General features: G+C 42.7%; 1 protein-coding gene across 1 annotated transcript in view; it reads right to left on the reverse strand.

Moving 5' to 3' along the window:
• LOC134541248 (regulatory-associated protein of mTOR) overlaps positions 1-27,338 on the reverse strand; it is a 56,468-nt gene that overhangs the window by 22,582 nt on the left and 6,548 nt on the right. The window contains 15 exon segments of the mRNA XM_063384522.1: positions 9-163; positions 1,533-1,638; positions 2,228-2,343; positions 5,686-5,831; positions 10,237-10,407; positions 12,067-12,172; positions 14,404-14,547; positions 15,055-15,312; positions 17,555-17,629; positions 18,312-18,506; positions 21,216-21,404; positions 21,930-22,063; positions 23,583-23,683; positions 24,181-24,240; positions 26,848-27,026. Of these exon segments, the coding sequence (XP_063240592.1) occupies positions 9-163; positions 1,533-1,638; positions 2,228-2,343; positions 5,686-5,831; positions 10,237-10,407; positions 12,067-12,172; positions 14,404-14,547; positions 15,055-15,312; positions 17,555-17,629; positions 18,312-18,506; positions 21,216-21,404; positions 21,930-22,063; positions 23,583-23,683; positions 24,181-24,240; positions 26,848-27,026 (2,135 nt within the window).

Genomic DNA, 27,338 nt, shown 5'->3' on the forward strand with positions numbered 1-27,338 from the left:
CGACGCACCTCCACTCGCGCTCGTAGTGCAGGCTGCCCTCCACGTCGGAGTCCTCCAGGGACCTCGTGACGGGCTGCGCGAAGTACTTGCTGCTCCACTCCACGAACTGCGTCCTGACCAGCGGCTGCCTCGGCCCGCCGGCGTCGTCCGCCTCCTCCGATATCTGCGCACGCGCCGCATGCCCTCAGCGCCCGGAAACACACTCTCCGAAGAAAACAACCACGTGTAACAGAGACAAGACTCTGTGGTTTTATTTTTTATAAAAGCTTTTTTCTATGATATTTACTTCACCTAAATACAGGTAAAGTTTAAATACTGCATTTCAACGATAAAGTAATCTGTAAAAAAACTGGTACAAAACAGATACATTAAAAACAAACAAACATAATTTAATTTTTTTTGATCCATATTTCAACACTATGATGATGATGATTTATTTTTTTATTTTTTTCATGTCATATGCACACCAGGACAGGAGGAGGGGGGGTTTCGGCGGTGGGCACGACACACAAAGACAAGGACAAAATGGTCCCCGCCCCCCTCCCCCGTGCTGTGCCACAACCAGGCAGGAGCCAGAGTGGGCAGGCACGCCCGCACTCGGCCGACACGCGCAGGGCGAGTGAGCATTGGCATAGCTGTATTCATAAAGTTGGGGGAGGGGAAGGGGGGAAAATAATGATTTTGATGTCATGTAAACCCATTCCCCTCTTACTAAGACGAGGGCCCGGGGGTCCTCCACCGGAAAATTTTGATTTTAAAAGTGCAAAATAGCGCTTTTTAAGCAGTTTTTGTATCTAACCATTGGATACATCGATGTTAAAATTATTATTGTTTCATTAAGATAAAATTTGAGAATGAAGAAATTACATAGAAAGTTGGGCAGAATAATATTATAAAATAAAAATATCACTGTCTAGAAAGTTGGGGGGAACAGTCCCCTCCAACCAAAAAGTTCAGGGGGACACGTCCCCCCTGTACCCTCCGGTTACTATGCCCCTGCGAGTGAGCTGCACACTTGCAGCGACCAGAACGGAACGAAACAAGACACAAAGATACAAAAATTGTCACATAACTAATATAATACAATAATTGAATAATCACAACAATAATAAACAATAAGACAAAGGATAACAAACAATTGTTGCATCACATGGATGATGAAGGATGATGGATGATGATGGATGATGGATGATGATGGATGATGATGGATGACGGATGATGGATGATGAATGAAGGATGACTTATGATGAAGGATGACAGATAATGAATGAAGGATGATGACGGATGATGAATGAAGGATGATGACGGATGATGAATGAAGGATGATGATGAATGATGGATGACAGATGATGAATGAAGGATGACGGATTATGAATGAAGGATGAAGGATGAAGAATGAAGGATGACGGATCACGAATGAAGGACGACGGATCACGAATGAAGGACGACGGATCACGAATGAAGGACGACGGATCACGAATGAAGGACGACGGATCACGCTGCTGGACGTCGGTCTGCTTCGAGGCACTCACGGTGTTGGGAACCACCTTGCGGCTGCGCAAGGGCAGGTGCCCGGAGCGCGGCGAGGTCAGCCGGTGCAGGTCAGAGGTCGAGCAGGTGGTGGGAGGCGACCCGTCCCTGAGGAGACACAAACAACAGAACCTCACCCACCACGATCGGCTATCCACCTTTCATTTTTTTTTTACTTCCCTTGGTCTCAACTTCTATGTCGAAGACGCTGTCATGGTTTCCCAGCAGAGTATTTGAAAGCCTCGTCCCAATATTGGTACAACTTCAGTTTTAAAAGTTTTTTTTTTTTTTTTTTTTAAAGTTCCACATTTTCATATCTGTACAAGTCATTTGTGTGTTACTTCAGAAACAGTACACCTCCACTCTCCATTTCAAGTCTGAACCACAGAATTATCATCGTTCATCAATATTTACATAATAATAATTTTAAAAAAACTGTTATCTCAAAAAATGAGCGAAATCTGAGTTCAACCATTATTTAAATAAGGCCTTCGTTCATAAAGGGCCACGCCAAGCGAGACGCGGGGCGGCCATGATCGGAGGAGAGTCCGTCCAATCAGGAAATAAGAAACAGATAAACGCACAGGCCTAGTTTTAGTTCATGTTCGGTGACGTGGAAGACTAAATCCATTATTCTTTTAAAGGACGAAATTTGTATTTTTGGCTTCATAGACCGGACGATGGGCGGCGGACTCACGCGAGGTACGACGACCGGCCGGACGGCGACGGCGGCAGGGACAGGGACGAGGACAGCTTCGCCTCGCTCAGCTCCTTGGGCGCGGAGGACTCCTTCACCTGCACAAACATCCACAGCTGCCAGCGCGCGCTAGCTTCTGTCCCGCAGCCGAGTCCACCCAGCGCTCCGCGTCTCCCCCCGGGGGGGCCGTCCGCGTCCTGTCCCCCCCGAGCCTACCTAACTCCCCCGCAGCCACGGCGACCGGTCGTCGGCAGGGGTAAGAACACCTGGTCTCACTTTCCAGGCAGATTTCTTTTTTTTTCAAACAGGAGATTTTTATATTTTTTACGAACTCTTTGTTTGTACATAAAGATAGCACCACTTATTCAATGATACTTACACAGGGTCATGTACCAATGTCGTCACGTAAAATTTAGTTACTAATAATAACTGGTGAAAGTACTTCACGATATGCTATCCCGTAAAATGGCACACACAGACGCGGAAGGAAACGCACGCGCGCACGCACGCGTGCACAACTACGTACTCACACGCGCACAACTACGCACTACGCACGCACACACACAACTATGCATGCGCGCACACACAACTATGCATGCACGCACACACAACTATGCATGCGCACACACACAACTACGCACATGCACACACACAACTATGCACACGCGCACACACACAACTACGCACACGTGCACACACACAACTACACACGCACACACACATGCACATATTGGAATAAACTGCTTAGAAAATAGATTATGTAATGATAATTGACATTTAGTGGTTTGAATAGACAGTTTTAATATTGTTTTTCCTTTATATACATACTTTTAACATACACTGAAATTTTTTTTTCATACTTTCCAGTAGTCCGAGAAAAATTGATTATAAAAAAACAGTAAAATGAAAAAGAAAGAAATATACGTAGATGGAACAGTAATAGGAGTAAAATTAAAGAAAAAAAAATTGCCACAATGCTAATTTCTTAAAACAGAAAAAAAATTTAAGTTTTAAAATTGTTTTGTTGATAAAACAGATTATATTTAGAGAATAATTAAAAATGCTTAACATTTTTGCATCAGACATACTGTTTTTTTTAATTCATTTTTTTTGTGTGAATAAATAACCTCTTGACTATCTGTTGATAATGAATGAGTAGTTAAAAAAAAAATGATTTGATTTGAAATGTTGAATCAAATATCAAATTATTAATGGAAAACAAGTTTCTTTTTCAAATACTCGCAGACTCCTAGTTTTAATTTTTGTGCAGACACATGAATAACTACATACATGATAGTAACCTGCCAATTAGGCCAGCCTCTGTTCGAACCAGTCACACATCTCTGAACAGTGAGGGGTGAAAGTATAAAACAAACTGCAATATGGAAGACTTTGTACTTTACCTGCGTTGGCCTCGATAAGTAGCACAAAAAAAATATCATGTTTACATCCACATTAAACACATGACATGCATCAGTAATTCAGTACTAATAATTATTTTTAATTAATGCCTACTGACATCTCTACAGCTTTAAGCATGAGGCTGAATGTAGATAATTGATAAAGGCATTCAGATAATCATAATATTGATGAGTAAACTCATATGTTTCAATAACCCAACAGCATATTATCTTAAAAAATTCATAAGTGTAGCTATTTTACTGAGTATCTTTAAAAAATTTTTATTCCTATTTTCAATGTAAGTATTGTAGTGATATAACAGATATTTAAATAGATTGGGCAACCTTTATGAAGAGTAGGCAAGACATTATAAAGTTAAACTAATAATAGGTCAAATTCCAAAACCGAAACTCCAATTTGAATCCTAAAGAGTACCTCAAATTTGAATCCGAATCTAGGTGTCAAGTCAGTAACATAAATTAATGTTCAATAAATTTGAAATATATTAACTATGGTGTTGAAAAATTCTACCCTTTAAATGGTTGTTTCACAAACTTAGTTCCCAGAATCTAAAGTTATCTTAGAGCTTCATTAAGGTAAAGTTAAAAATAATTCCATCTGATGTTCAAGGACATTTGATAACGTAATTTCGTGAACAGTTTATATTTCACGGCTCCCAACAGATAAATTTATTTATCAAACTGACTTTCAGACAACTCTAACAACACAGGGGCAGTAACTAGTCCAGCGCGGTGAAATGTTCAAGTTCCGAGGGAAATAATCTCCTTTACATAGTCGTAAAAAATTACATCACAGAGTTAAGAAGAAAAAAAATTAAGTAACTGATTAACTGTTTTTTTTTTTTTTTTTTTTTTTTTTTAGCTCTGGGGGGGGGGGGGGGGGGGGATTCTGACCACATAGGCATGTCATAAATTTCGATCTCATACACATATTTTCTTTAAACACCAAATTATTCATATTCAGGGACAGCTTAGGTCCTGACTGAAGTAAAGATATTTCCAGCAAAATGAAAAAAATAGAGGTAATTATCATCAACGTAATTTCGGACTTGTGCATACAGTTTTTACAAATTTCTGATTATTCCTGACTGCAGGAATCATAAATAAATAAACCAAACAGTGAAACCTCAATCTCACAGCGCCTGTTCTGTACACACACACACACACACACACACACACACTGCGAACGCCCAAACATTCAAGCACAGCAGAATCTGTACAGCTGAAGTTGTATTACTGGTTAGTACAGACAACTCAGATGTACAGAAAACAGTGCGGGTCTGTAAAATTCACGGTTTGACGACTAACAAAAGTTTTTTTGTGCCCAATCGGCATGTCTCACTGCTTTGCACACACACAATATTTTTTTTTTTTGTTTCCTATTATTTTAAATCAAATTCGCTGATCTTTGTAACTGATTCATTTATCAGTTGAGCCCAGACGTTGTCAGCGCGGGGTGGTTTCAGGGCGGAGCGTGCGAAAACTAAGGCGAGAGTGCTGCTGGAACAATGTTAACTTATCGAGAATGGAAAGAAAGAAAGAAAGAAAAAAACACACACCGAATGCTACTTCACGACGTTAAGTAATTTTTTTTTTAAAGATGTTGATTTCCAAACTAAATCTATTGGGTGGTTTTTTGTATGATGCCGTGGCAAACTATCTCACGCACTCGCGCAAAAAAAAAACAAAAAAAACTGAAGACAATTAAAAATTTTTTTTTTTGGGTTTTTTGACTGACAGGGTCCTGGGAAGCACTACAACTCACATGGTTTCGGTTCCCTGCAAGAATTTCCGAAGATTTCCGAAGTTTCGCGTTTTCGGTATTGACGCCACTTCAGCCGCTGAATCGCAAGTTTCCGACGAAAACAAGCATGTCGTGACCGACCTGACCCAACCCTTCGATTTTTTTTTAAATTTCAATTTTCGAGAGGAATCCGAAGTTGCGCGGACGTGGCAGGGGACCGGAACCACGCGGGTTGTAGGCTACCGACGGGGTCCGACGGAGGGGGGATGTAGAGGGGGGGTGGTAGAGCCCACCTGGTCCCGGATGTGGTTGGTGACGCAGCGAGACATCTGGACCACCTCCGGGAAGGGGTCGGCGTCCAGCGCGGTCAGTCCGTGCCACAGCTTCATGTAGATGCTGCCGTAGGACACGCTCGGCAGGCTGCTCAGCGCGCTGTGGCCTTCGCGCGGACACACAGGAGCACGGACGAGGTCAGCGATCGGCACGGCCAACATTCCACAGTCTCGTGATAGATATTTTATAATTAGAAAATATAAAATTTATCCACACTAAAAGTTACAAGTAGCCTACATTATTTGGTATGGTAGGTTATAAATAATTTAACCACGAAATTTCTGGGAAAAAAAAAAAAAAAAAAATTGCTTTTCATTCCCTAACGCAGCACAATAAAAATAAAAGTTTCATTTATATATAAAATCTAGTATTGATAAAATCTCATTTTCTTAAATTGTATTTTGAAAGTTGTATTAGGAGTTTGAAACACCCAATGTCTTACCACATAAAATAAAAACTAATTTCTTATAACTATTATAACTCGGAAATTCACAACTTAGAAATTTCGTAGCTTACTAGACCATAAATTATAACTGCCATAAGCCATAAACGCATAACTTATAATTATCACAAATCAAAGCTACGTAATTAGAAAATTTTATATTAAATTATATATTAAAGTTTATGTCAAATTTTAATAAACATGGTTGCTACGTCCCTCTCTATCAAAAAAATAATTTGAATATAAAACAATATTTTCCTTATCTTAATTTAATTTTAATATGTTTAAGGTTAATGATGCTACCATATTTAATTTTTTTTTATATAAACAGGTAATTGATTATCATTACTGTTGTCATATAATTACGAAACTTGTTCTTGTTTATCTGTTAGTTGCTTGCTGTGTTGTCTTGTGTATGTACTATCATAGTATTTTCTATTTTGTCCTCAAATGTTATTCATTTTGTTTCATGTATTTGTTTTGTCTATGTATTTTTTTAATGTTTTATCGTGCCTACCACCCATGGCCTTATGCTGTCGGTAGGCATGTAACAAATTGATAAATGAATAAATAAAATCAATAAAACGGAGGATTTTGATGTCATTGTTTTTATGCTTGTGAAAGCTGTTTTCTGTTTTGTAATACTTACTCCACGAAAATAGCGGAAAAAAAATTTTATGCAACATTTTTAGTCACATAATTTTTAATAAATTTGTCTGAAACAGATACACGCAAAAAAATAAAATTATGGCTTGGAATTGATTCAGTAATAATAGATGCATCATAAAAAAAAATATTAAATTAATTTTTTTCTGATACATGCACTTGGGTACAAATATATAACGGCAAAAAAAAAATTGTGAATTCCAGGCTACAGGTTAATAAGCATACTTAAAAGTGTGAGAAAAAAATAAATCTTGTGGTTTCTTTTTAAGGTTTAGGTGTACAAATTTATTAAAACATTAAGTCAAAATCAATCCACCGAGTGCTGCATGCATGTTAAGTGCCACAAGTGTGCAATTTGAAGAAAAAAAAAAAATAGTGAGCAATTTAAAGCAGCAATTAAAAAAAAAAATAGTTTCATGGCAGGAAGCAGAGAACGCTGCGATGCCCGGTGGTCGCCTGGGAGAAGGGAAGGGGGCGTGCCAGCGGCCGCAGCGAGAGAAGAGGAGGAGATGGACGGAACCCAGCGAGCCGCCCCTCCTCAACTCTCTCGCACTCTCACTTCGCGGCACTCCGAAGAGTTATCCCTCTCACCTGCTAGGCCTGCCGACCCCCCCTTCCCCAGCGAGAGGCTCAAAGCAAACAGGAGCGGACCACAGGGGCACGCAAGCGGTGCAGATGCGAGGCAGAGCGTGCAGTTTTTCAACTAAGCCGTTCCCATCACTGTCCGGTGGTAGAGACACAAGTTTGCAATTATAACGTGATCACCAGTTTATAGTTTCAGCAGTTTTGAGAAAAAAAAAAAAAATCATTTCATTTTTTTTTTTTTGAGGTAAATATGTGTAGTATCCACGAGGTATCGAGGCGTCGAGATATCGGAGTATCGAAAGCAAAACATCCAACAAGAAGTCAGTTAAATAAATGACAGAGGAGTTCCATGCGGCAAGAGTCTGCCCGGACAGGAGAATCGTGGCAAGATTAATAAGACAAGGTTTAGGAGAAGTGCTTTTTAAAAACATGCAATCATCAACACACAAAAAAAGCAGCTTCAGGTTCTCTCTATGACACAGACAGCACAACAGCAATGGCTAGGGACAAGATTACAAGGTGAATTGCTATGAAACCGAAATAACACCGAAAAACAAGTCAAGTTATATCACGGAATTACTTAAGTAGCATTTAACCATAACTTAAATCAAATCATAAAAGAAGTAGTCTTTTAATGTTTGAAACTGAAGGAACGTCGTTATTTCTGGGGGCAAAATCGTACCAAAGTGCATGGATCACAACTATTATTTAATTTGTTTTATCGTACATCTCTTATATTGAATCACTTCCAAAACGCATATGCTCACTAATTTATTTTTATTGTCCTGAATGTACCTGTTTTAGACCAATTTATTAAAAATTATATTTTATTATAAAAAAAATGCAGCACATAAATTTTACCACTATTTTTTGGTTAGGGTAAGTATTACAAAACAGCTTTTATAAAATTAAAAAAAAAAAAATAACCAGGACTCCTGTGTTTTTAAAAACAAAAATTGGACTAAAGCTAAAACCAAAAAAATCTTGTCTCTAGCGGTGACGTATGTCTAAATCAATCTCCCCCAAAAAAGCAAGCAACATTCAAGGGAAGGTGAACCAGCTTCAATCCGTCCTGAGCTGCATCCGAACACCAGCCTGATGGATCCCCTAGCTACGGGATCCACTACGAGTGCAGAGCGGTGGACATGGCAGTCTTTGCGTTTTCTAAGTACAAATAATAAATTTAAAAAAAAAAAATGTGTTGGGCTGTAAATAAATAAATAATATATACACCTTGGAAGCACAAGACACTGTGTCCTTTTTTGGGCAAAATGCACTTTTATCCATAAACTTGACCACCTTTCAACGTTGTTTCTAGTGGCATACAATACTAAGAATTATAAAATGTCAAAATTTAACATACTTTGGTATAATATGAGCCATTATTTAAAATTCTTTAAACTGCTCTAGTGAAAAATGTGGGTTTATGTGACACAGTGTCTTACGCCTTTGAGGTCTTTCGTGAAAGACCAGAGCGGCGTAGCAGACCATAGCGGCGGGACTAACACACGGCACGCTGCTCTGTTTCCTCCCGACCCTCACGAGGGAAGCCGATGCATCTCTGCATGTGTTCACGCGACAGAGATCTCTGGGAACACGTCACTCGCGTCCACTGACGCGTCCCTACGTCCCATCAGCTTCGGGAATCGTATTTTATTGTCTGTACGTAACACCACTTCAGTTTTTCGGGATGAGATTTGTTTAAAACGTTGCTAGCGTAAGTGATGAACAGATACAAATACACATTAAATAAAAAATTATCGAAAGGCTAATACAGGTATTTAATGATAATTATAAGTACTATTTTTTTTATATGATTGGAGATTCATAGCAATATTTTCTTTTGACTGCTAACATTTACAACATGCACGCTACGTTAAATCTTTTGAAATGGTCTTTGTTGTTTGCGTTTTGCTGGACGTTCGTGGATATCACGACTCGAGACGGCCACGTGCACGTTAGTACGACAAACTGTCGACAGGTGGTGCTGGCAGTAAAAGTACTCGGGTACCCATCACTTCCTCGTGAATGTGTCCACATCGTGGCTGCACTGGCTAGTTAGACAGTTTCAAATACATACTTACACAGTCAAAATTAAACATGAGCAGATGTAATCATTAAATTTACCGACTTTTAGTTTTGAAACCGTTATTATAGTGTCGACAGTCGCCAACAAAAAAAATCGGTATTTACGTATCAACGCCACTGCAGCTACAGATTTGGCGATTATTTAAGTGTCACCAATCTACACCTAAGATTTTTTGCGGCAAATCATAAAGTAAAACACTTTATTTAAAATCAAAACACTTTCAAAATTATTCCTAAGCAACCATAACAAACATTATATAGTTTTTTTAATGTAGCTAACCTTACCTAATCGACCATTCGCATTATTTGAATGAAGTTCATCAAAACAAACACACAAACATACACGGGTAAACGACTATTTTTGCGGCGGCAACAGCAAAGAACAGGTATTGAAAAATTTTGGGTGTAGATTGGCGGCACTTAAAAAACACCAAAACCGTCTGTAGCTGCGGTGGCGTTGATACGTAAGTACCAAAGAATTCAGACAAAGCGATTATAAATTGAAGAGCGGCGTCACGAACGCAAGCGGGTGGGAAACTTGACGTTCCAAAACACTGTTACTGTTTAATTTGCGGTGCCTTTCCCGTGACTTCCGTGACGGGTTGTTCCTTGGCGTGTGCCGCGGACGCAGCGCTAGAAGCGGGCACAGGGCCAGAGGCGGGCAGCGAAGCGAAGCGAGAGCGAGAGAGAGGACAGAAGGGCGGACACACACACTGCCAAGCCGCAATACCCAGGCTGCTGATGGACGAAGAGGACGACACCCTCTTCATGTGCCCCAGCGAGTGGAAGCCGTCTGCGGGGCCGGGGGCCTCCGCCCCGAACAGCCCTCCCGGGGACAGCATCTTCAGCTTGTCCCGCGAGGCGTTCCGACGCAGGCCCATCAGCGGCGACATGGTCACGTCTGCGCGCACACGCACACACACTTCACCACCGCGCTAACATTCCACTAGTGTTTCACCGGCGCATCAATACTGAACTCCTGCTTCAAACCAGGGTGTCTACAACTCCACGGCTTTTACAGGACCATGCGGTAAACTTTCCCTACAAGTTTTTCTTCCTATCAAAGTGTAATCTATATAAATAAAAATTTTAATGTTCCTTCATTCAAAATATTAAATCTTCTAAAGTTCTTCACAGACTGCTTTAAAATTGACACAACGTTGCATTTGAATACACTTTTTTTTTATATACCACTTCGCACCTGTGATAGGTAAAAAAATAGAGAAAAATATGGATGTGTAAAAATATATATATATATATAAATGAATGTTTGTGTGTTCGCCTTCTGTTTTGCAAAGATAAAGATTTAGAAAGGAATATGTAGACACATTGTGAGAGATATAGAGAAAGGTGAAGAGAGGTATATCCTGTAACTCAAAAAGTATTTTCTACTGTTTCACACTTAAAAGAAGATTGAAGCAAAGGTTTAGTAATTAGCCGTAAATGAGCATTATACCAACATCATGGAAGAATAAATATTTCTACGATTTTTCCCCAATTTACAATGAACCAAAGTAATGACATCAGTAATATTTTAGTTGAAACTTAATATTGTTTCTTTACATAATTCTTGGATATTTGTATTAACCATCCTATACTAGATGTAACTGTTTACCCTTGGAACAAAAACAACTTTGTATTACCTACTCAATAACCATATTTTCGCACTAAAAAAATTTACTAAGCAATATAATACCTATGCAATTTCTACGGACTGTGAAAATACTTTGTATTAATGACATTTTACTGTACTTCTTATCTTCTACAGAAAGTTAACAAAACGCAGGTGGAAACTGATGTTTCAGTGACTTTCAGCACCATTTCTGTTTAATTGTGGGTCTTTCCGTGACTTTCGTTACCGGTTATTCAGTTTAACTTGCATCTTTGTGATTTTCGGGACTTCCACACCTTGCAAATGTAATGACTGGAAGCAAAAAAAATTTTTTTTTGAATATATTCAAATTTTTAAATATAAAAAATCATGCGGTTTCAACGTGACTGCCGTGCAGTGATCTCATACAGGGCCGGTGCAAGGTAAATTGGCGTCCTAGGCGAAAAACCTTAATGCCCCCCCTCCCGGCTGGACACCCCAAAAAAAAAAAAAAATTCCTTGCCTCAAAATACATCACGTAAGCCTAAGATTTTGTCAACAATCTAAAATGTAAGCAGGCTTGTGTTTCTTATACTTTTTTTACTTATTACAAATCACAAACAGGTCACCGTGGACTTTAAATAATTATATTTATATCAATATAAACATTCCCAACTGTTACAAAAATCCATTTTCATCTAGTTTCAATGATCGTTAAACATATCATATCAGCTTTTATGTGTCGTGCTGCGCCGCCCCCAGCTACTTGGTGCCCTGGGCGTTCGCCTGGTTCGCCTGTACGGACGCGCCGGCCCTGATCTCATAGCTCGGTCTGTCTTTGTGCAGGTCTGTCTCGTTTTGGTTCTGGCCCTCTGGTGACGGGACATTGTCGAAGACACCGGAACACTTCCTTCCCCCGTGGCAGTCCCAGCGGGGACCAGCGGGGACCGGCGGGGAGATGGGGCCCACCTCCGACGGTGACGACGGTGGGGCGGCTGCCCTCCTCCTGGAGCGCCACCTTCAGGAACGCGTTCTCGAATATCAGCACCACCCACTGCAGGGCTGCCACCAGCTCCTGCAGAAAACGCACGCACCCAAGCGCTCACAAGCACCCGGCCGCGAGAAACACTTCCAGCCGCACAGACAAACGACACAGCGCTACCTCATCAGAAAACACACCTGGGAATATTAATAAAAAAAAAAAGCCCGTAGCCACTCCTACCAACACGGGCACACAAGTTAGCACGCAAACCTTCGAAATAAAAATAAAAATAAATAATCCACGCAATTTTGAAAAATTTCTCCCCGAACGCACGCGCTCACGACAAGCATACAAAAACTTGCCGAGGGCAGACGAGCGGTTCTGTTCCCGTATTTTAGATCGTGAACTGTGGTTTTCAGGAGAGTTTAAATAGCTGAAAGTGTTTTTCAGAATACGTTTTCCACACGGAACACCTAGTTTATTCTCGAAAGCACTCAAAAGACTCGCCTCATATCTTTACCGTATTTACCTGCGGAAGAGTCACTTCTGCGTATGGGTCGGACATATAATTTGAGTCATAAAAATCCAACAATTTCATCGTAAGGGTTGCCCTCGAATAAAGTCGCACCACATATTTATTTATTTATTTATTTATTTAATATTTTTACCTGCAAACTAACGGTGTAACACCTTGGTGGAAGGCACAAAATTGTTACAAACACAAATAACTATAACATATAAAATACACTACACATTCAATATAAATCAAATACAATACAAACCGATACAATAAACTAGGGAGGTATGACGGGAGGTACAACATCTAAGATAAAGAGAGAGTAAAGTAAAATATAAAAATCCAACGACAAGAATAGAAATATAATAGAAATTGACTTAAACAAATGGCTAATATAAGGATTCAGGATCAAGATTATTAAAATTGGAAATCAATCCATAAATAAGATCATTATTGTTTTTAAGACCACGTTTTTACTTAAGAGAATGTCTTTTTTTGCAGGTTTTGTAGTACATACTACTGTAAGTACCTCGTTATTACAAAATGGGTAAATTTCTGTCCCCTCAGGTTTGTATTAATGAGGATTTACTGTGCACCCCTGGATAAGTGCACCCTTTAGTAGTGAAATATCAAAGATAGAGGGATAGGAAAATTTTCAGGGTACAGAAATGTTAGAAACATGTTTACAGCCTTGCTACAGCCTGGCTTCAGTCTTGCTACAGCCTGGCTATAGCCTGGCTTCAGCCTGGCTTCAGTCTGGCTACAACATTGCTACAGCCTGCCTACAGCCTTGCTACAGCCTGACAACAGCATTGCTACAGCCTGGCTTCAGCCTTGTTACAGCCTGGCTACAGCAGTGCTACAGCCTGGCAACAGCATTGCTACAGCCTGGCTTCAGCCTTGTTACAGCCTGGCTACAGCAGTGCTACAGCCTTGCTACAGCCTGGCAACAGCAGTGCTACAGCCTTGCTACAGCCTGGCTACAGCAGTGCTACAGCCTGGCTTCAGCCTTGTTACAGCCTGGCTACAGCAGTGCTACAGCCTGGCAACAGCATTGCTACAGCCTGGCTTCAGCCTTGTTACAGCCTGGCTACAGCAGTGCTACAGCCTTGCTACAGCCTGGCTACAGCCTTGTTACAGCCTGGCTACAGCAGTGCTACAGCCTTGCTACAGCAGTGCTACAGCCTGGCAACAGCATTGCTACAGCCTGGCTTCAGCCTTGTTACAGCCTGGCTACAGCAGTGCTACAGCCTTGCTACAGCCTGGCTACAGCCTTGCTACAGCCTGGCTACATCGTGGCTACAGCCTGGCTACAGCCTGGCTACAGCCTGGCTACACCCTTGCTACAACCTTGCTACAGCCTGGCTAGTCTTGCTACAGCGTGGCTACACCCTTGCTACAACCTTGCTACAGCCTGGCTAGTCTTGCTACAGCCTGGCTACATCGTGGCTACAGCCTGGCTACATCGTGGCTACAGCCTGGCTACAGCCTGGCTACACCCTTGCTACAACCTTGCTACAGCCTGGCTAGTCTTGCTACAGCGTGGCTACACCCTTGCTACAACCTTGCTACAGCCTGGCTACAGCCTTGCTACAGCCTGGCTACATCGTGGCTACAGCCTGGCTACAGCCTGGCTACACCCTTGCTACAACCTTGCTACAGCCTGGCTAGTCTTGCTACAGCCTGGCTACACCCTTGCTACAACCTTGCTACAGCCTGGCTAGTCTTGCTACAGCGTGGCTACGGCTTTGCTCAGGGATCGGTGGTCCGACCACTGGCGGGCAGAAGCGGGACGACGCTCGCTCACCTTCCTGACCAGCGGGCTCATGTCGTAAGTGACGGTGTTGATGAGCGTCATGGCGATGCTGTGGTCGATGTTGTTGGCGTGGTCGCTGCGCTCCGACGCAGAGTTGATGAACGTGCCCAGGGCGTACACCGCGGCCGCCCTCACCTGCGGCCGGGGCCCCAACACCCGATCACACCACACCCGGTCCATGACGGCGTCCACTCCCACCATCCTCGACATTTACGACAGGCTTCTGCGAATATAGCTCTTTTATTCGAGGCAAACGACCGTCCCTGTCGCCGCGCGGACAGCAGGAGGGGAGGAAAGGTCGGGATCTCCGCACGGACTAATGACTAAGAGAGACCAGAAAAATTCGCGGGTTCATTTCTTGTTATGCTGAAAATTCAAATAATTATATAACTCAGTGCTGCTTCTGACATCGGTCCACAGTTAATCTGGAGGACTGGAGGGCCAATTAGAGACCCCTCGCTCGTGGAAGTGTCGATTCACAGGCCACCCAGTCGAGACGACTCAGACAGTTGGCATTTGCCCGAGTGTGTAGAGGATATTGGAGTCCATCCCGGAGGTCGTCGAACCCGCGAATTTTCCCCGGGTCTCCAGTGATGACCGAGGGACGCGGAACAAGCGACGGGACGAGCACGCAGCACGCACCTCGGGCTCGGGGTCCTGCAGCAGCGTGTAGAGCTTCTCGTGCGCGGAGTCGCGCACGCCGCACCAGCGCGCCTTGTCGTAGTCCGCCCACAGGCGGCCCAGGCACACGGCCAGCCAGCGCCGGAGCAGCGGGTCGGGGTCGCCCAGCTGCTCCAGGCACACGGACACCAGGCTGCCTTGCAGCGCCGCCTCCTGGCCGGCGGGGTAGCCGTGCACGATGCACGCCAGCACGAAGGCCGCCAGCGTGCGGTGCTCCCCCTGCGCGCGCGCACACGTCTCGCACGGCACGCCCCTTCTCCGGATTTTCAAGGCCAGTTTTGTTTTTAAAACAAGGAGATTTCGGCGTAATCGTTTTTATTTTTGAAGCGAAACCTTCTTTGCTGAAGGGGGCTAAAATTTTTGAGTGTTACCTCACAGGGCACACACCTCGGGATTACTCCAACACAGGGGCGTAGCCAGGGGAGAGGGTTTTTAGGGGTTCCAACCCCCCCCATCCCCTCTCCTTAGCAACAAATCTTTAATTAATTTCTTATTCATCACTCAAACAAATTTCATATTAAAATTAATAAAATATTTACCATAAACAATATTTAAATTTAAGTACCGAAAACTGCTAAAATAACATAATATTTTAAACACCTTAAAAACCAAATTTTCCCGGGGGAGGATCCCCCCGGACCAACCCGCTTTAAATCGTTGTGGGGGAGGGGGGGAGGGGGGGGCTTGCTTCTTAAAACCCCCCCCCCCCCCCCCCCCCCATACATACATACACAAATCCTGGCTACGCCACTGCTTCAACACGGTTTCATTTTCAGGCCAGTTTTGTTTTCAAAACAAGGAGGTTTCGGCGTAATCGTTTTTATATTTGAAGCGAAACCTCTTTGCTGAGGGTGCTAAAATTTTTGAGTGTTACCTCACAGGGCACACATGGCACACACCTCAGGGACAACCCGTCTCGGGATTACTCCAGAATGGTTCCATTTTCAAGGCCAATTTAGTTTTTAAAACAAGGAGATTTCGGCGTAATCGTTTTTATTTTTGAAGCCTAACTTCTTTGCTGACGGGGCTACAACTGTCGAGCGTTACAAAAATTCTGATCACAATGACGTCCACACAAATCTGTAATAATGTTTTTTTCCTGGCCAAAAATTAAATATTTACCTGACTAATTTTTTTTTTTTAATAATTGACATTCAGTGTAATTTTCTGACAAACAAATAAAACCCAGCATCAACCGGCAGCACAGCCTGCCTGCTTCTCCCTCCACTTGAACCTTGCATACGTACACCATCGTCTAGTGCATGACTATGCAACGTATCAGCGGTTCCTATGAAGTGTTCCGCAGAACTCTACGGGTTCTGTGACAGGGTGACAGGGGTTTCCCGAGTCCACTGCCCAAATTTGAGCACGTGTGTGCGCGGGAACCAAAAACATACAAGACCATTCCGAGTGAACCGCTATACCCACCAACTTAACGTCTTTTTAAACATTTGATCCTTAATGCACATTTTACATACACACACTAACTTTCTAGTGTCATCGGGAAAGAAATATACGTACTTCGATAACGAATATTGTACCAAATCATCTGCCAAAAACTTAAAACCACTGTTTGGTGTATTATTATTGTACTCAGTATCAGTTGTCTTTAACAATAAGTAAATAAGGTGTAAATAAAATAAATTTGGTTTGAATGTTCACAATCATTGTCAAATAACTTTCTTTGAAGGAGTTGGGGTTCTGCTAAAAGAAAGTTGATCATAGGGTTCTCCGGCCCACAAAAATTGGGAACCACTGCTATTTAAAATAAAATAAAATGAAATTTGATTATACAGTCTGGCTGATAACAGAATGCATCATGACATTTCTAGTATGCCAGTGCAAAGTTCTAAGTGAATCAGTTGAAGCTCTTTTTAATATTAGATTGGCTTTGCCAGAAAATCAGCTATTTATTTATTTATTTTATTTTTTTTAAGCTTCAGTTGTAATGCAACACTTCAGCTCAGATGTGAAGCTTCCCATTTGTTGCGAAGCCCAAGATTTACCTGTTAAAAATTTTCAGTTTCTTTGTTTTGTACATGTTTTGCTTCAATGAGGTTAGTTACTTAGAAAAATCAAAAGAAGGCACTTTTTTTTTTGCTTTTATGAATGCTCAATATTAATATTACGCCCAGTTATTTCATAATTTTTATTGGATGATGTTAAAAAAGGGCCCAATCAGTTAATCAGTTCAAACATCACCAACGTTGAATTTTTGTTTGCTTACGAACCTGTATTTTATGAAATAAGTGTATTTGAGCTTCCCCGAGAACAATGTTCGCAATTGGTTTCGACTTGGCGAATATTTGAAACGTTCAATTTGATATTCCGCATTAAGGAAACTGGTGTTCGTCTTCGTACAGACCTAATTCCCTGACCGACCCTCACTTCCCTGCCTCACCCCTGACCCTCCCGATCGCGGGACACTTCACTGGGGGCGGGGAACGTCGGGGCAGCTCACCTGGACGGAAGGGTCCTGCAGCATGGACAGGAAGTACTTGTGGCCGTTGTCCCTCACCAGGTCCGCCTGGCACGTCTGTGGACACACCGGCCGCATCACAGTGGAGCGCGCAAACCAACTCTCCGTAACAGAGTCTGCACACGCTACACTTAGGCTTCTGCTAACACAGTTTTATTTACTTTATTTTTTTTTAATTTATAATATAATTTCATATCAAATATTAAAATACTCACGAACATAAAATATTTTTCGAAATTAGTTTTAACACGCAGAGAATATTTTTCCAAAATTGCATCCAAAATACGGGAAAGAAAAAAAAAGCGAGGAATGTACACGGAACCACACTGAAAAGGCGTAAAATCGCAAAAATTAAAAAAAAAAAAAATTAAAAAATCTGAAAGTGTTTTTTTATTGAAGTTTGAAAGTTCTTTTGTTTATCTGATTATACATACACACATACACACATACATATAAATCTATGATAATATGTAATTTTCCTATGGACTCCAAAACGGCTGGACCAATTAAGATTAAATATTATTGCAATCTTCCGATTAACCCAGCGGTTGTTACTGTGCAGTTAGGTAGTGATTGGATCAACATTTTTTTTTCCCTCCAATTTTGTGTCAAATTTTCAATAAAAAAAATTTATTTTTTCTATTTGAAAATTCACAATTAAAAGCGATATCATAAAGTTGTCAGTAAGTCACGTTGGGCTCGGACACAGAGCCGGGGCAGGGAGCGGAGGGGCACTCACGCTGTCGACGGCCAGGATCTTGGCCCAGATGAAGACCAGCAGCGGCCGCAGCTCCCGCGCCGAGCTCTGCAGCAGCTTCAGCACGTAGGGGAAGATGCCCACCGACAGGGCCAGGTTCACCGCCCACGGCCCCAGGTCCAGGAAGCGCCCGAGCAGCTCCAGGGCCCTGAGCCGGTGCACCTGGCTGAGCAGCACCTGCCGGGGGTGTCGCCCCGTCCTTACCCCCTGTGGTGCGGGCGGTAGCCCCTGCTATCACCCCGTCCACTCTCTCTCAAGCCCCTGGGATGAGGGTGTGAGCTGTCACCCCATCGACTCTCTCTCTACCCTCTGGGGTGCGGGAGCAAGCCCCTGTCTCGCACCTCCCCTCCCACACCTTCCGCATTCACAACCGTACGTGCCGACGCTACAACCTTGCGAAAGGTTCCACTGAAGAGCTAGACCCGAGTCGTGCATTCGATACTGTCCACCGCCGAGCCCCCTCATTCTCAAGCTGGCCTTTCTGGGACTCAACCCTGCGCTTCGCTCTTTCCTGGAAGCCCGCACATAAGCCCCACTTCATCCTCGAGAGAGATCACCGCAGGGGTGCCTCCAGGGTCTACGCTCTCGCCCCGGCTATTCTCCTTATACAAGCACGACACTCCCTCAGCTCTTTCTAATATTCAATTTGACTTAGCAAAGAAATTTGCGTATTCGTTTTATTTGAAGCTTCGGTTGTGGTGCAACAGCCCTTTTGCATTTGTTGCAAAAACTTTAAAACACTGGGAGCCTAAAGATTTGCAAATAAAAATATAAATCTTTTTTTTATAAGTTTGGCTTGAAAAAATATTGGTTACTAAAAAAAATGGCAGCACCCCATTTGTTTTTATGAATGCTTAATATTAATATTAGGCATGGTTATATTTTAATTAGTGCAATACAGCTTCGCCAAGCACAACATTAGCAATTTGTTTTGACTTTGTGAATAGTTGAAACGTCCAATTAGATATTCGCCTAGCACAAAAGCAAACTAGTGTTCCCACAGGCCTGGCCGACGCTTCTTCGTCTCTGGGCTCGAGTCTCGCGGACCGAGGTCGCCAGAGACAGGTGGGGGCCTTGCACAGGACGCAATGAGAAGACCCACTGCAGTGTATCCACACAAATTTGAAATAAATTGCCCTCAATTTTCATGACCAAAATTTCGAACTTCCCTGACTTTGTTTTCAAAAATAGTAAAACCAATTTTGTGATTTTCAGAATGATATAACGAAAATACAGCCTCCACCATACTCACAGCTGCCCTAGAATAATTAACATAAAAAATAAAAAAAAGCATGTAACTCAGTACACGTGACAGCAATGGAATTTTTTTTGGCAATTCAAACCTCGACTCGCAAGTGCTCTCTTTGTACCTCTTTGGCGTCAAAAATGTTTCAAAACAATATTTTGTGAAAAGATTGCATTAAAACCTTTTGATTTTTCAAGCAGCCAACTTTTTTCAAACAAAACTTATAAAAAAAAAAAAAAAAAAAATATTCTCATTAGCGAATCTTAAGACTTCCAACGTTTTAAAGCTTTGCAACAATTGCGAAGGTTCACATTTCAGACGCGAAGCTTTCCATCAAAAATAAAGCTTCAAATGAAAAGAATAGCAAATTTCCCGGTGAAGTCAAATCGAATTGATTCGCGTGGTCAAAGCTTCGTACAGGCCTGACTGGCATCGTAGGTTAAAAAAAAATTACATTAGGGTAGCGACTCATCACTGGAGACCGGAAAAATTCGCGGGTTCATTTCCTGATATGCTAAAATTCAAATAATACCGTTGTGCTCCTTCTGCTATTGGTTCACTGTTAATATGTAGGACTCTCGGCAAATCAGAGACAATCAATCAAAGAAGTATCCAACCACAAGTCACCCACTTGAGACGCCTCATAATTCAGTACCCAATGAACAGGTGCCGTTTGCCCAAGTAGGGCAGAGGATTGTGGGGTCTATCCTGAAGGTCATTGAACTCGTGAATTTTTCCAGTCTCTACTCATTACTTACGAACGTTGAATTAACTGAGACTTGCACAGGGTAATTTACAAGGAATGTATTGATGTGCGTAGTCGAAGCTTCGCACGGGCCCGGACACAGTGTGCGGTGGGTAGTTGTAGTTCCAGAAGTGGTTGCAGTTGATGAATCAGTGGTGCACGTGTTGCAGTGTTTTTAGTGGTTGGCGAAGAGGTGAATGTCGGGAGAGCGACAGATGTTATCCAACCTCACGTCGGCAATACTATTTAATTCAGCACTTATTTCCTCTTCAAGATAGAATCCCCCCTTGGGGGTATACATACATGAAGAATTCATTTCTGTGATTTATTTCTTTATACATATATACAATTCTTTCCTGGATTCTAGAATGATTTTCCGGGGTTATTGCTAGGTCTTCTTAATTCCCATTTTGAATAATAAGTATATTGAATAAATCTTATATATTCTTATATATTCTGGATGGGGGAGCTGAATTGTTGCCCGTTGGATGGGCAGCCCTTCAGGATTTTTCTGGCAATGGTTTGTTTGTACAGCGACTGGAAAGGCAGCCCATCCAATTTCTGAAAACACGCTCCTTTAAGAGTTTAAATAATCCTGAAAACTTGCCCCTTGGATGGGCAGCCCATCAGGATTTTTCTAACAGTAATGTTTTTGAAAGCTTGTCTGAATTTGTGCCCCTTGAATGGGCAGCCCTTCAGGATTTTTCTGACAGTGGTTAGTTTGTAAAGTGACCTAACCTAACTTAACCTAAACTAACCTAACCTAAACTAACCACTGTCAGAAAAATCCTGAAGGGCTGCCCTTCCAATGGGCAACATTTCATTCGCCCCTTCTGGATACTGCTCCCCCCCTCATCGGGAGAGCGACAGCGGACGGGGGAAGGGGGGCGGGCACCTGCAGCACGATGGGCAGCTGCTCCGGGGGGCTGCGCCGGTCCGACCCCAGCTCCAGCCACACCTGGAAGGCCGTCAGCTGCTCCTCGAAGAAGGGCGAGTGCACGAACGGCTCCTCCGACTGCAGGATGGCCGGCAGCTGCGCCAGGCACAGGTCCAGCGCCAGGTCCCAGGCCTGCCACATGGGGTGCTGCCCCAACCCCCCCCCAGGCCCGCGTCAGTCACACACTCGTCACGGGGAACGGGGAACCAGGAACGGGGTATGGGGAACGGGGTACGGGGAACGGGGAACCAGGAACGGGGTATGGGAAACGGGGTACGGGGAACAGGGAACCAGGAACGGGGAACAGGGAACGGGATACGGGGAACCAGGAACGGGGTATGGGAAACAGGGTACGGGGAACGGGGAACCAGGAACGGGGTATGGGGAACGGGGTACGGGGAACGGGGAACCAGGAACGGGGTATGGGAAACGGGGTCCGGGGAATGGGGAACCAGGAACGGGGTATGGAAAACGGGGTACGGGGAACAGGGAACCAGGAACGGGGAACAGGGAACGGGATACGGGGAACCAGGAACGGGGTATGGGAAATAGGGTACGGGGAACGGGGAACCAGGAACGGGGTATGGGAAACAGGGTACGGGGAACGGGGTATGGGGAACGGGGAACGGGAAACGGGAAACGGGAAACGGGGACCGGGGAGCGGGGGCTCACCTGGTAGGTGGGGGGCAGCTTGGGCGACGACACGGGCGTGCAGCCGCAGGAGCGCATGATCCTCTCGGCCAACAGGAAGTTGCGGAACAGGCTGGCCACCAGCAGGTCCTGTCGGAACAGCTTCTGGAACACGTCTGCCCGCGCGCGTCGCCCCCAATCAGGGCTCAAGCTTCCAGTCCGACACCTGCGGTCTTTAACTGAGCGTGTGACGGCATGCAGATGTCTGCTAGTCCACAGTGCACTGAAATAAAGAGTACTTTAATGGAATCGAATTTCAATGATTAAATGCTTGAAACGTAACGAAATAAATCAAAGGAAAGAACTGAAATGCGTGGAAAATTTTACCTAACTGTACATATTAAAATTATTATATACAATATAAACATTATGTCTGCGTCACTGAATGTCCGAGGTACTCTCAGGGATTCAGATTCGAGATTCCGTTTCGAGAAAATTTGGATTTTACCCACTACTACATGTATTTTTTTCAATTAAATTTTTTGTGAATGAGCCTCACTTGGTGTATCTATGGTTAGCGAATAATTAACAAAAAAAATTCAATTTGAAATGTTTAATGGAATACAGGATTGGTAAAAAACCAAAACACCTTTTTTTTTATTCAAATAAGATTTTTTAGGTTTAAATCAGGTTATTTTTTTATTATGTCAGCATGTTCAAATGAAACCCATACAACATCCTGCTTTCTGCTGCTCACGTTAAACCAGAAGAACTGAAGTCCAGCAAATCCGCACATCCGACCGTGACTTAACCACAGAGAGGGTGTTTCTGCACAGGAGGAAGAGGATTATCCATAGAATAGGTGTTTCCCACAGAATAGGGATTAACAGTACAGTCAGGGATTTCAGACCGAAAAGGAATCAAATTTTTAATATTTTTTTAATTTTAGAGTAGTATTTAGCCGGGTATGATTTACAACTTATTCAGATAATTTAAATGATTATATCATGATGGCCTATAATTTTTTTTTCTCCTGTAAACCACAAAAAACATTAATGACCAAATTTTTGTTGTAATTAAAGTGGAATTAGACCTTTTATAAAAAATTAATATCTTGTATTTAAAAATACATTATTTAAAAAAAATTGGGTTTTTATAAAACCCACTTGGTTTGAACCATGGTTTAAACCGTGTTTTAAATCAGACAACTCTCATAGAATAATATAATATCAAGTTATTCACAAATATGAAATACAAAATGTTCATAAAAAGAATGTCCTAGTTTAAATGTTATATTTCAACAGTTTAATTTACACTATATACAACAAATCATACATCAAATTGAAGGGTAAACTATCTTGGTTTTACTTAAAAATGTTTAATATGTCCAATGTTAGTTATACGGCAAACATCCAAACCTAAAATCCCAATTCTTCCCACACTTTGGTTAAAAAGTGCAGAGTAATGGAAGCAATAGCCTCTTCAATTCTGCGTCTGAACTCTGGCAAATCATTAGGTAGCAGGAGAATGTAGACACGATCTTTTATGAAACCCCAAAGGAAAAAAACTACATGAAGTTGTGTCAGGTGAACTAGAAGGCCAGCAAAAAAGAGCTCTGTGCGTAACTGGGACATTCTCTCAGGGACACGGTGTATCCCGGGAACACTTGCGGGACGAGGGGCCGTGCTCACTCACCCCGGGGCAGCGTGTTCCACGCCACAGTGTCCGTGATGGCGGTGAAGATCCAGTTGAGCTCCCCCAGCATGGTGCGCCGGTCGTTCAGCTGCCCGGGGATCCTGCGGGTGCAAGCACACGGTCCGGAGGTCCCGGGCACCCGCCCCTCTCTCCCGTCCGTCGTCCTCGCCACCGCAGGCACGAGACAACGTGCACGTCGGACCGGGAACTCAACCAGGTTACTTCCCGCCCGGGGCAGGAACCAAACAACGCACGTTCTCACTGATCCACGATGCAGTCTTTCAAAATAACCATTTATAACAAGCACGTCTAAAATTTTCGGCAGAAATAAAAAAAATTTTTTTTTATTAAATTGAAGTACAAATGTTGTGGTAAATAAATTTACTCACATTAGATTTAATAATTAAAAATATTAGGCATTCGTCACCAGAGTTTAAGTTTTGACTGAAAATGCCGGGTGGTTTCGTAATTTCAATTGCATTTCGGGGGTTACTGCGGCGCATGGAAATGCCTTTTCTGTGTTTTTTTTATCGCGATTCACCATTAGAATTATTTTGAATCCACAGTCACACAGCCCCGGATCACCGTCGCTACTCACTTGTCGATGAGATCCATGGACACCTTCGGCACGAGCTTGGAGGTGTTCTGCATGACGAACCTGGGAACAACAGGGGCACGGATCACGTTACGTTACGTTACCGACGCGCAGACGCAAGGACAAGATAGCAGGGGGAGGGGATACAGGCAATCAACGTCAGAATGTGCAATCCAAGGCGATAGTGCAGGGGCATTTACCCCTCTACGTCCAAAAAAAAAAAAAAAAAGACTTGATGTAAGCTTTTGGACATACGCCATTGCTAAGCAACTGTATGTCTGTAGAAGAAAACTACAAAAAACCCCCAAAAGACAAAAAACACAAATTAAGCAAAAAATTGCTGTTGTCAACAGGATATAAACACCACATAATATTCCATAACAGGAATATGGTCAACAAACAAAGAAAAACAAAGAAAAATGGACTAAGAGAATGAAAAAACCCACACAAATGATATCAGCACAAAAATATTGAACCCAAAAAAAGTCAGCACAACAGTTGAAACGAGACGAAAACACGACAAAACGAAAAGACGAAACAAACACAATAGTTTTCCAAAACAGAAACAAGCGACGTTTCGGGAACCGCTATCTGCTCCCGTCCTCAGGCAGAGACGCACATGGTACGAAATCACAGGTGCGACTGAGTAGGGGCTGAAAAAATTAGGGTATTTATCATGATAAATTTTTTGTAGTTTTCTTCTACAGACATAGACATACATGTGCTTAGCAATGGCGTATGTCCAAAAGCTTACATCAAGTCATGCACTCCCATTGCACAAATCTTTCAAAGATAATACACAAAAAAAAAATTCAAATTTTTCTGTTTTCTTGAATTGATTGATAAAAAAATCTGTATGTAACCATGTATACAGACACATACACATACAAATATATATTGACACTTATCACTGACTCTGCAACGCAGTAGCATAGCACTGGCTGACACAATGCCAGAGTGTGATTATAAAAATTGTTTAACAGCTAAGGACAAGATTTTATGTTTTTATTTTTAAAGCAATTTTATTTTTCAAACAGAAGATTTCTGGTGATTTTGTTTTAATTTTATACGCAGTCATTCATATTAATAGTATATTATTCAGCAAATATTAATCTATAATATTTCTCAGTAAATTTTCACCAAAATATTCACATTTTGACTAAACATGATGCACTTATAAAATAAAATCATTGGTAATAATAATAAGCATGTCTAGAACCAAACTACTAGGAAAAAATAAAAGCAAATCTGCAAATTTTTTTGTGTTTGAAAAAAGTGCCATCGTTAATGTAAAAAAAAAAAAAGTGTTGCTAAAAAGTGCTACAAGATCAAACAATGTAATATTAGTTATTTTGCCAATCCATTTAGTTCAACCATTTCGATAAAAATTCATGTTAAACAAATTACATTCAATTAACGTACCACGATAAAAGATCGAAACTTTTGTAATTTGAGCGACCTGCAGGAATTAGATTGTGACGTCACGGGGATCGTCTTGGATGACCTTGACCTTCACCAAGGTCAATACAAGGGCCGGGAGGCACGTGCCTATAAATAGCGCGTCGAAGGTTGCGCTTCGCCCTACAGCACTTTATGATCAGCATCAATCGCACACGTTTAATGTTGCATGCTTATAGATTTGAGCGTCGAGAGTTTTTTTCCACATGGCCAATTACATGTCGCTCTTTCAAGAGTAACCTCTAAAGAAAACATGTTTGTATTGTCTATTGACAAAAAAGCTGTGAACGTTGTATATAAAGACATTCTGTAGCATACTTAGTGTCAGCATCGCACCCGTGCGAAGTCGGGGGCGGGTCACCAGTTATAAATAAACGAGGAACTGAACTAATCCATTTACGTTTTTTTTAAGGTGGCGCCTCTACACTAGACAATTACCCAACTTTGTAGAAGAACAAAAAAAAAAAATATCAGTTTTTTTACAACAATTATTTGTATATATATATTTTTTTTCAGGCTAAAATTTTAGCGTTCTTTCTCCTATTCTTGTAGCTGTTGATAGGTGGGGGGGGGGGGGGGGGGAAGGAGGAATTGGATTCTGACATCACGGCGCCAGTGGCGTAGCCAGGATTTGTGTATGGGGGGTGTTAAGAAGTATGCCCCCCCCCCCCCCTCCGTATTAAAGGGAGGGGGGGGGGGGGGTCCGGGGGTTAATCTCCCGGGAAAATATTTGGATTTTAAAGTGTAAAATAGTGCTATTTTAGCAGTTTTTGGTACTTAATTTTAAATATCGCAATGGTAAAAAATTTTTTTATTAATTTTTTAACATGATATTTGTTTTGAGTGATGAATAAGGAAATTTAATTAAATAATTTGGTGCTAAGGGATGGCGGGGGGAAGGGGAATGGGGGTTCGAACCCCTAAACACTCCCCCCCCCCCCCCAATTGGCTACGCCCCTGCACGGCGATCATCTTGGAAGACCTTGAGATCTTCGCCACTGCCGTCACGAGGGGGAGGGAACAGGGATCTTTCTCCTACACTTGTAGTTGTTGATTGGTGGGAGTTGCTGCAATTCGGGGGAAGGGGGGGGGGGGAAGGGAGGAACTGGATCGTGACGTCACGGCGACACGAGGGCCCCGCGCTGCCCGCGGGGGAGGAAACAGGAGGGAACAGGAGGAGGAGGCGTGGAGGGGCAGAGGGGGAGCACCGACCATCGGAGCGCGATCTTGATGGGCGTGGTGAGGCAGGAGGTGAAGACGTCGGCCGGCAGGCCCGGGTTCATGGGCAGGATCTGGTTGGCCGCGCACGCCGCCAGCTGGATGCAGTTCCTGAAGGACGGCGGCGGCGACGACGAGGTCACCGCCTGGCCCTTGTTCTGCGCGGCCATTTGCTGCGCACACACACACACGCGCGCCAGTTAGCACTTCCCCACCAGATACATACTAGTGGTCTGGTACATCCACGCTCGGATCTAGTACGTACTTTCCTGCAGAAGTTGGTAGGAGATGTTTGTGCGTGGTGCAGACCCTGGCAATGTGTCCACAGTTAGCACTTTCCCACCAGACACTAGTGGTCTGGTACGTCTACGCTCAGATCCACTACTTTTTTTCCCTTTAATATGACGATATTACAGTAACTCCAATATGTTTTATTACTAAGCATGCTAATGCCGATATGTTGATTTGGAGATTTCAGCTTTACT

Source organism: Bacillus rossius, chromosome 18, assembly GCF_032445375.1.
Source record: "Bacillus rossius redtenbacheri isolate Brsri chromosome 18, Brsri_v3, whole genome shotgun sequence".
NCBI lineage: Eukaryota > Metazoa > Arthropoda > Insecta > Phasmatodea > Bacillidae > Bacillus > Bacillus rossius.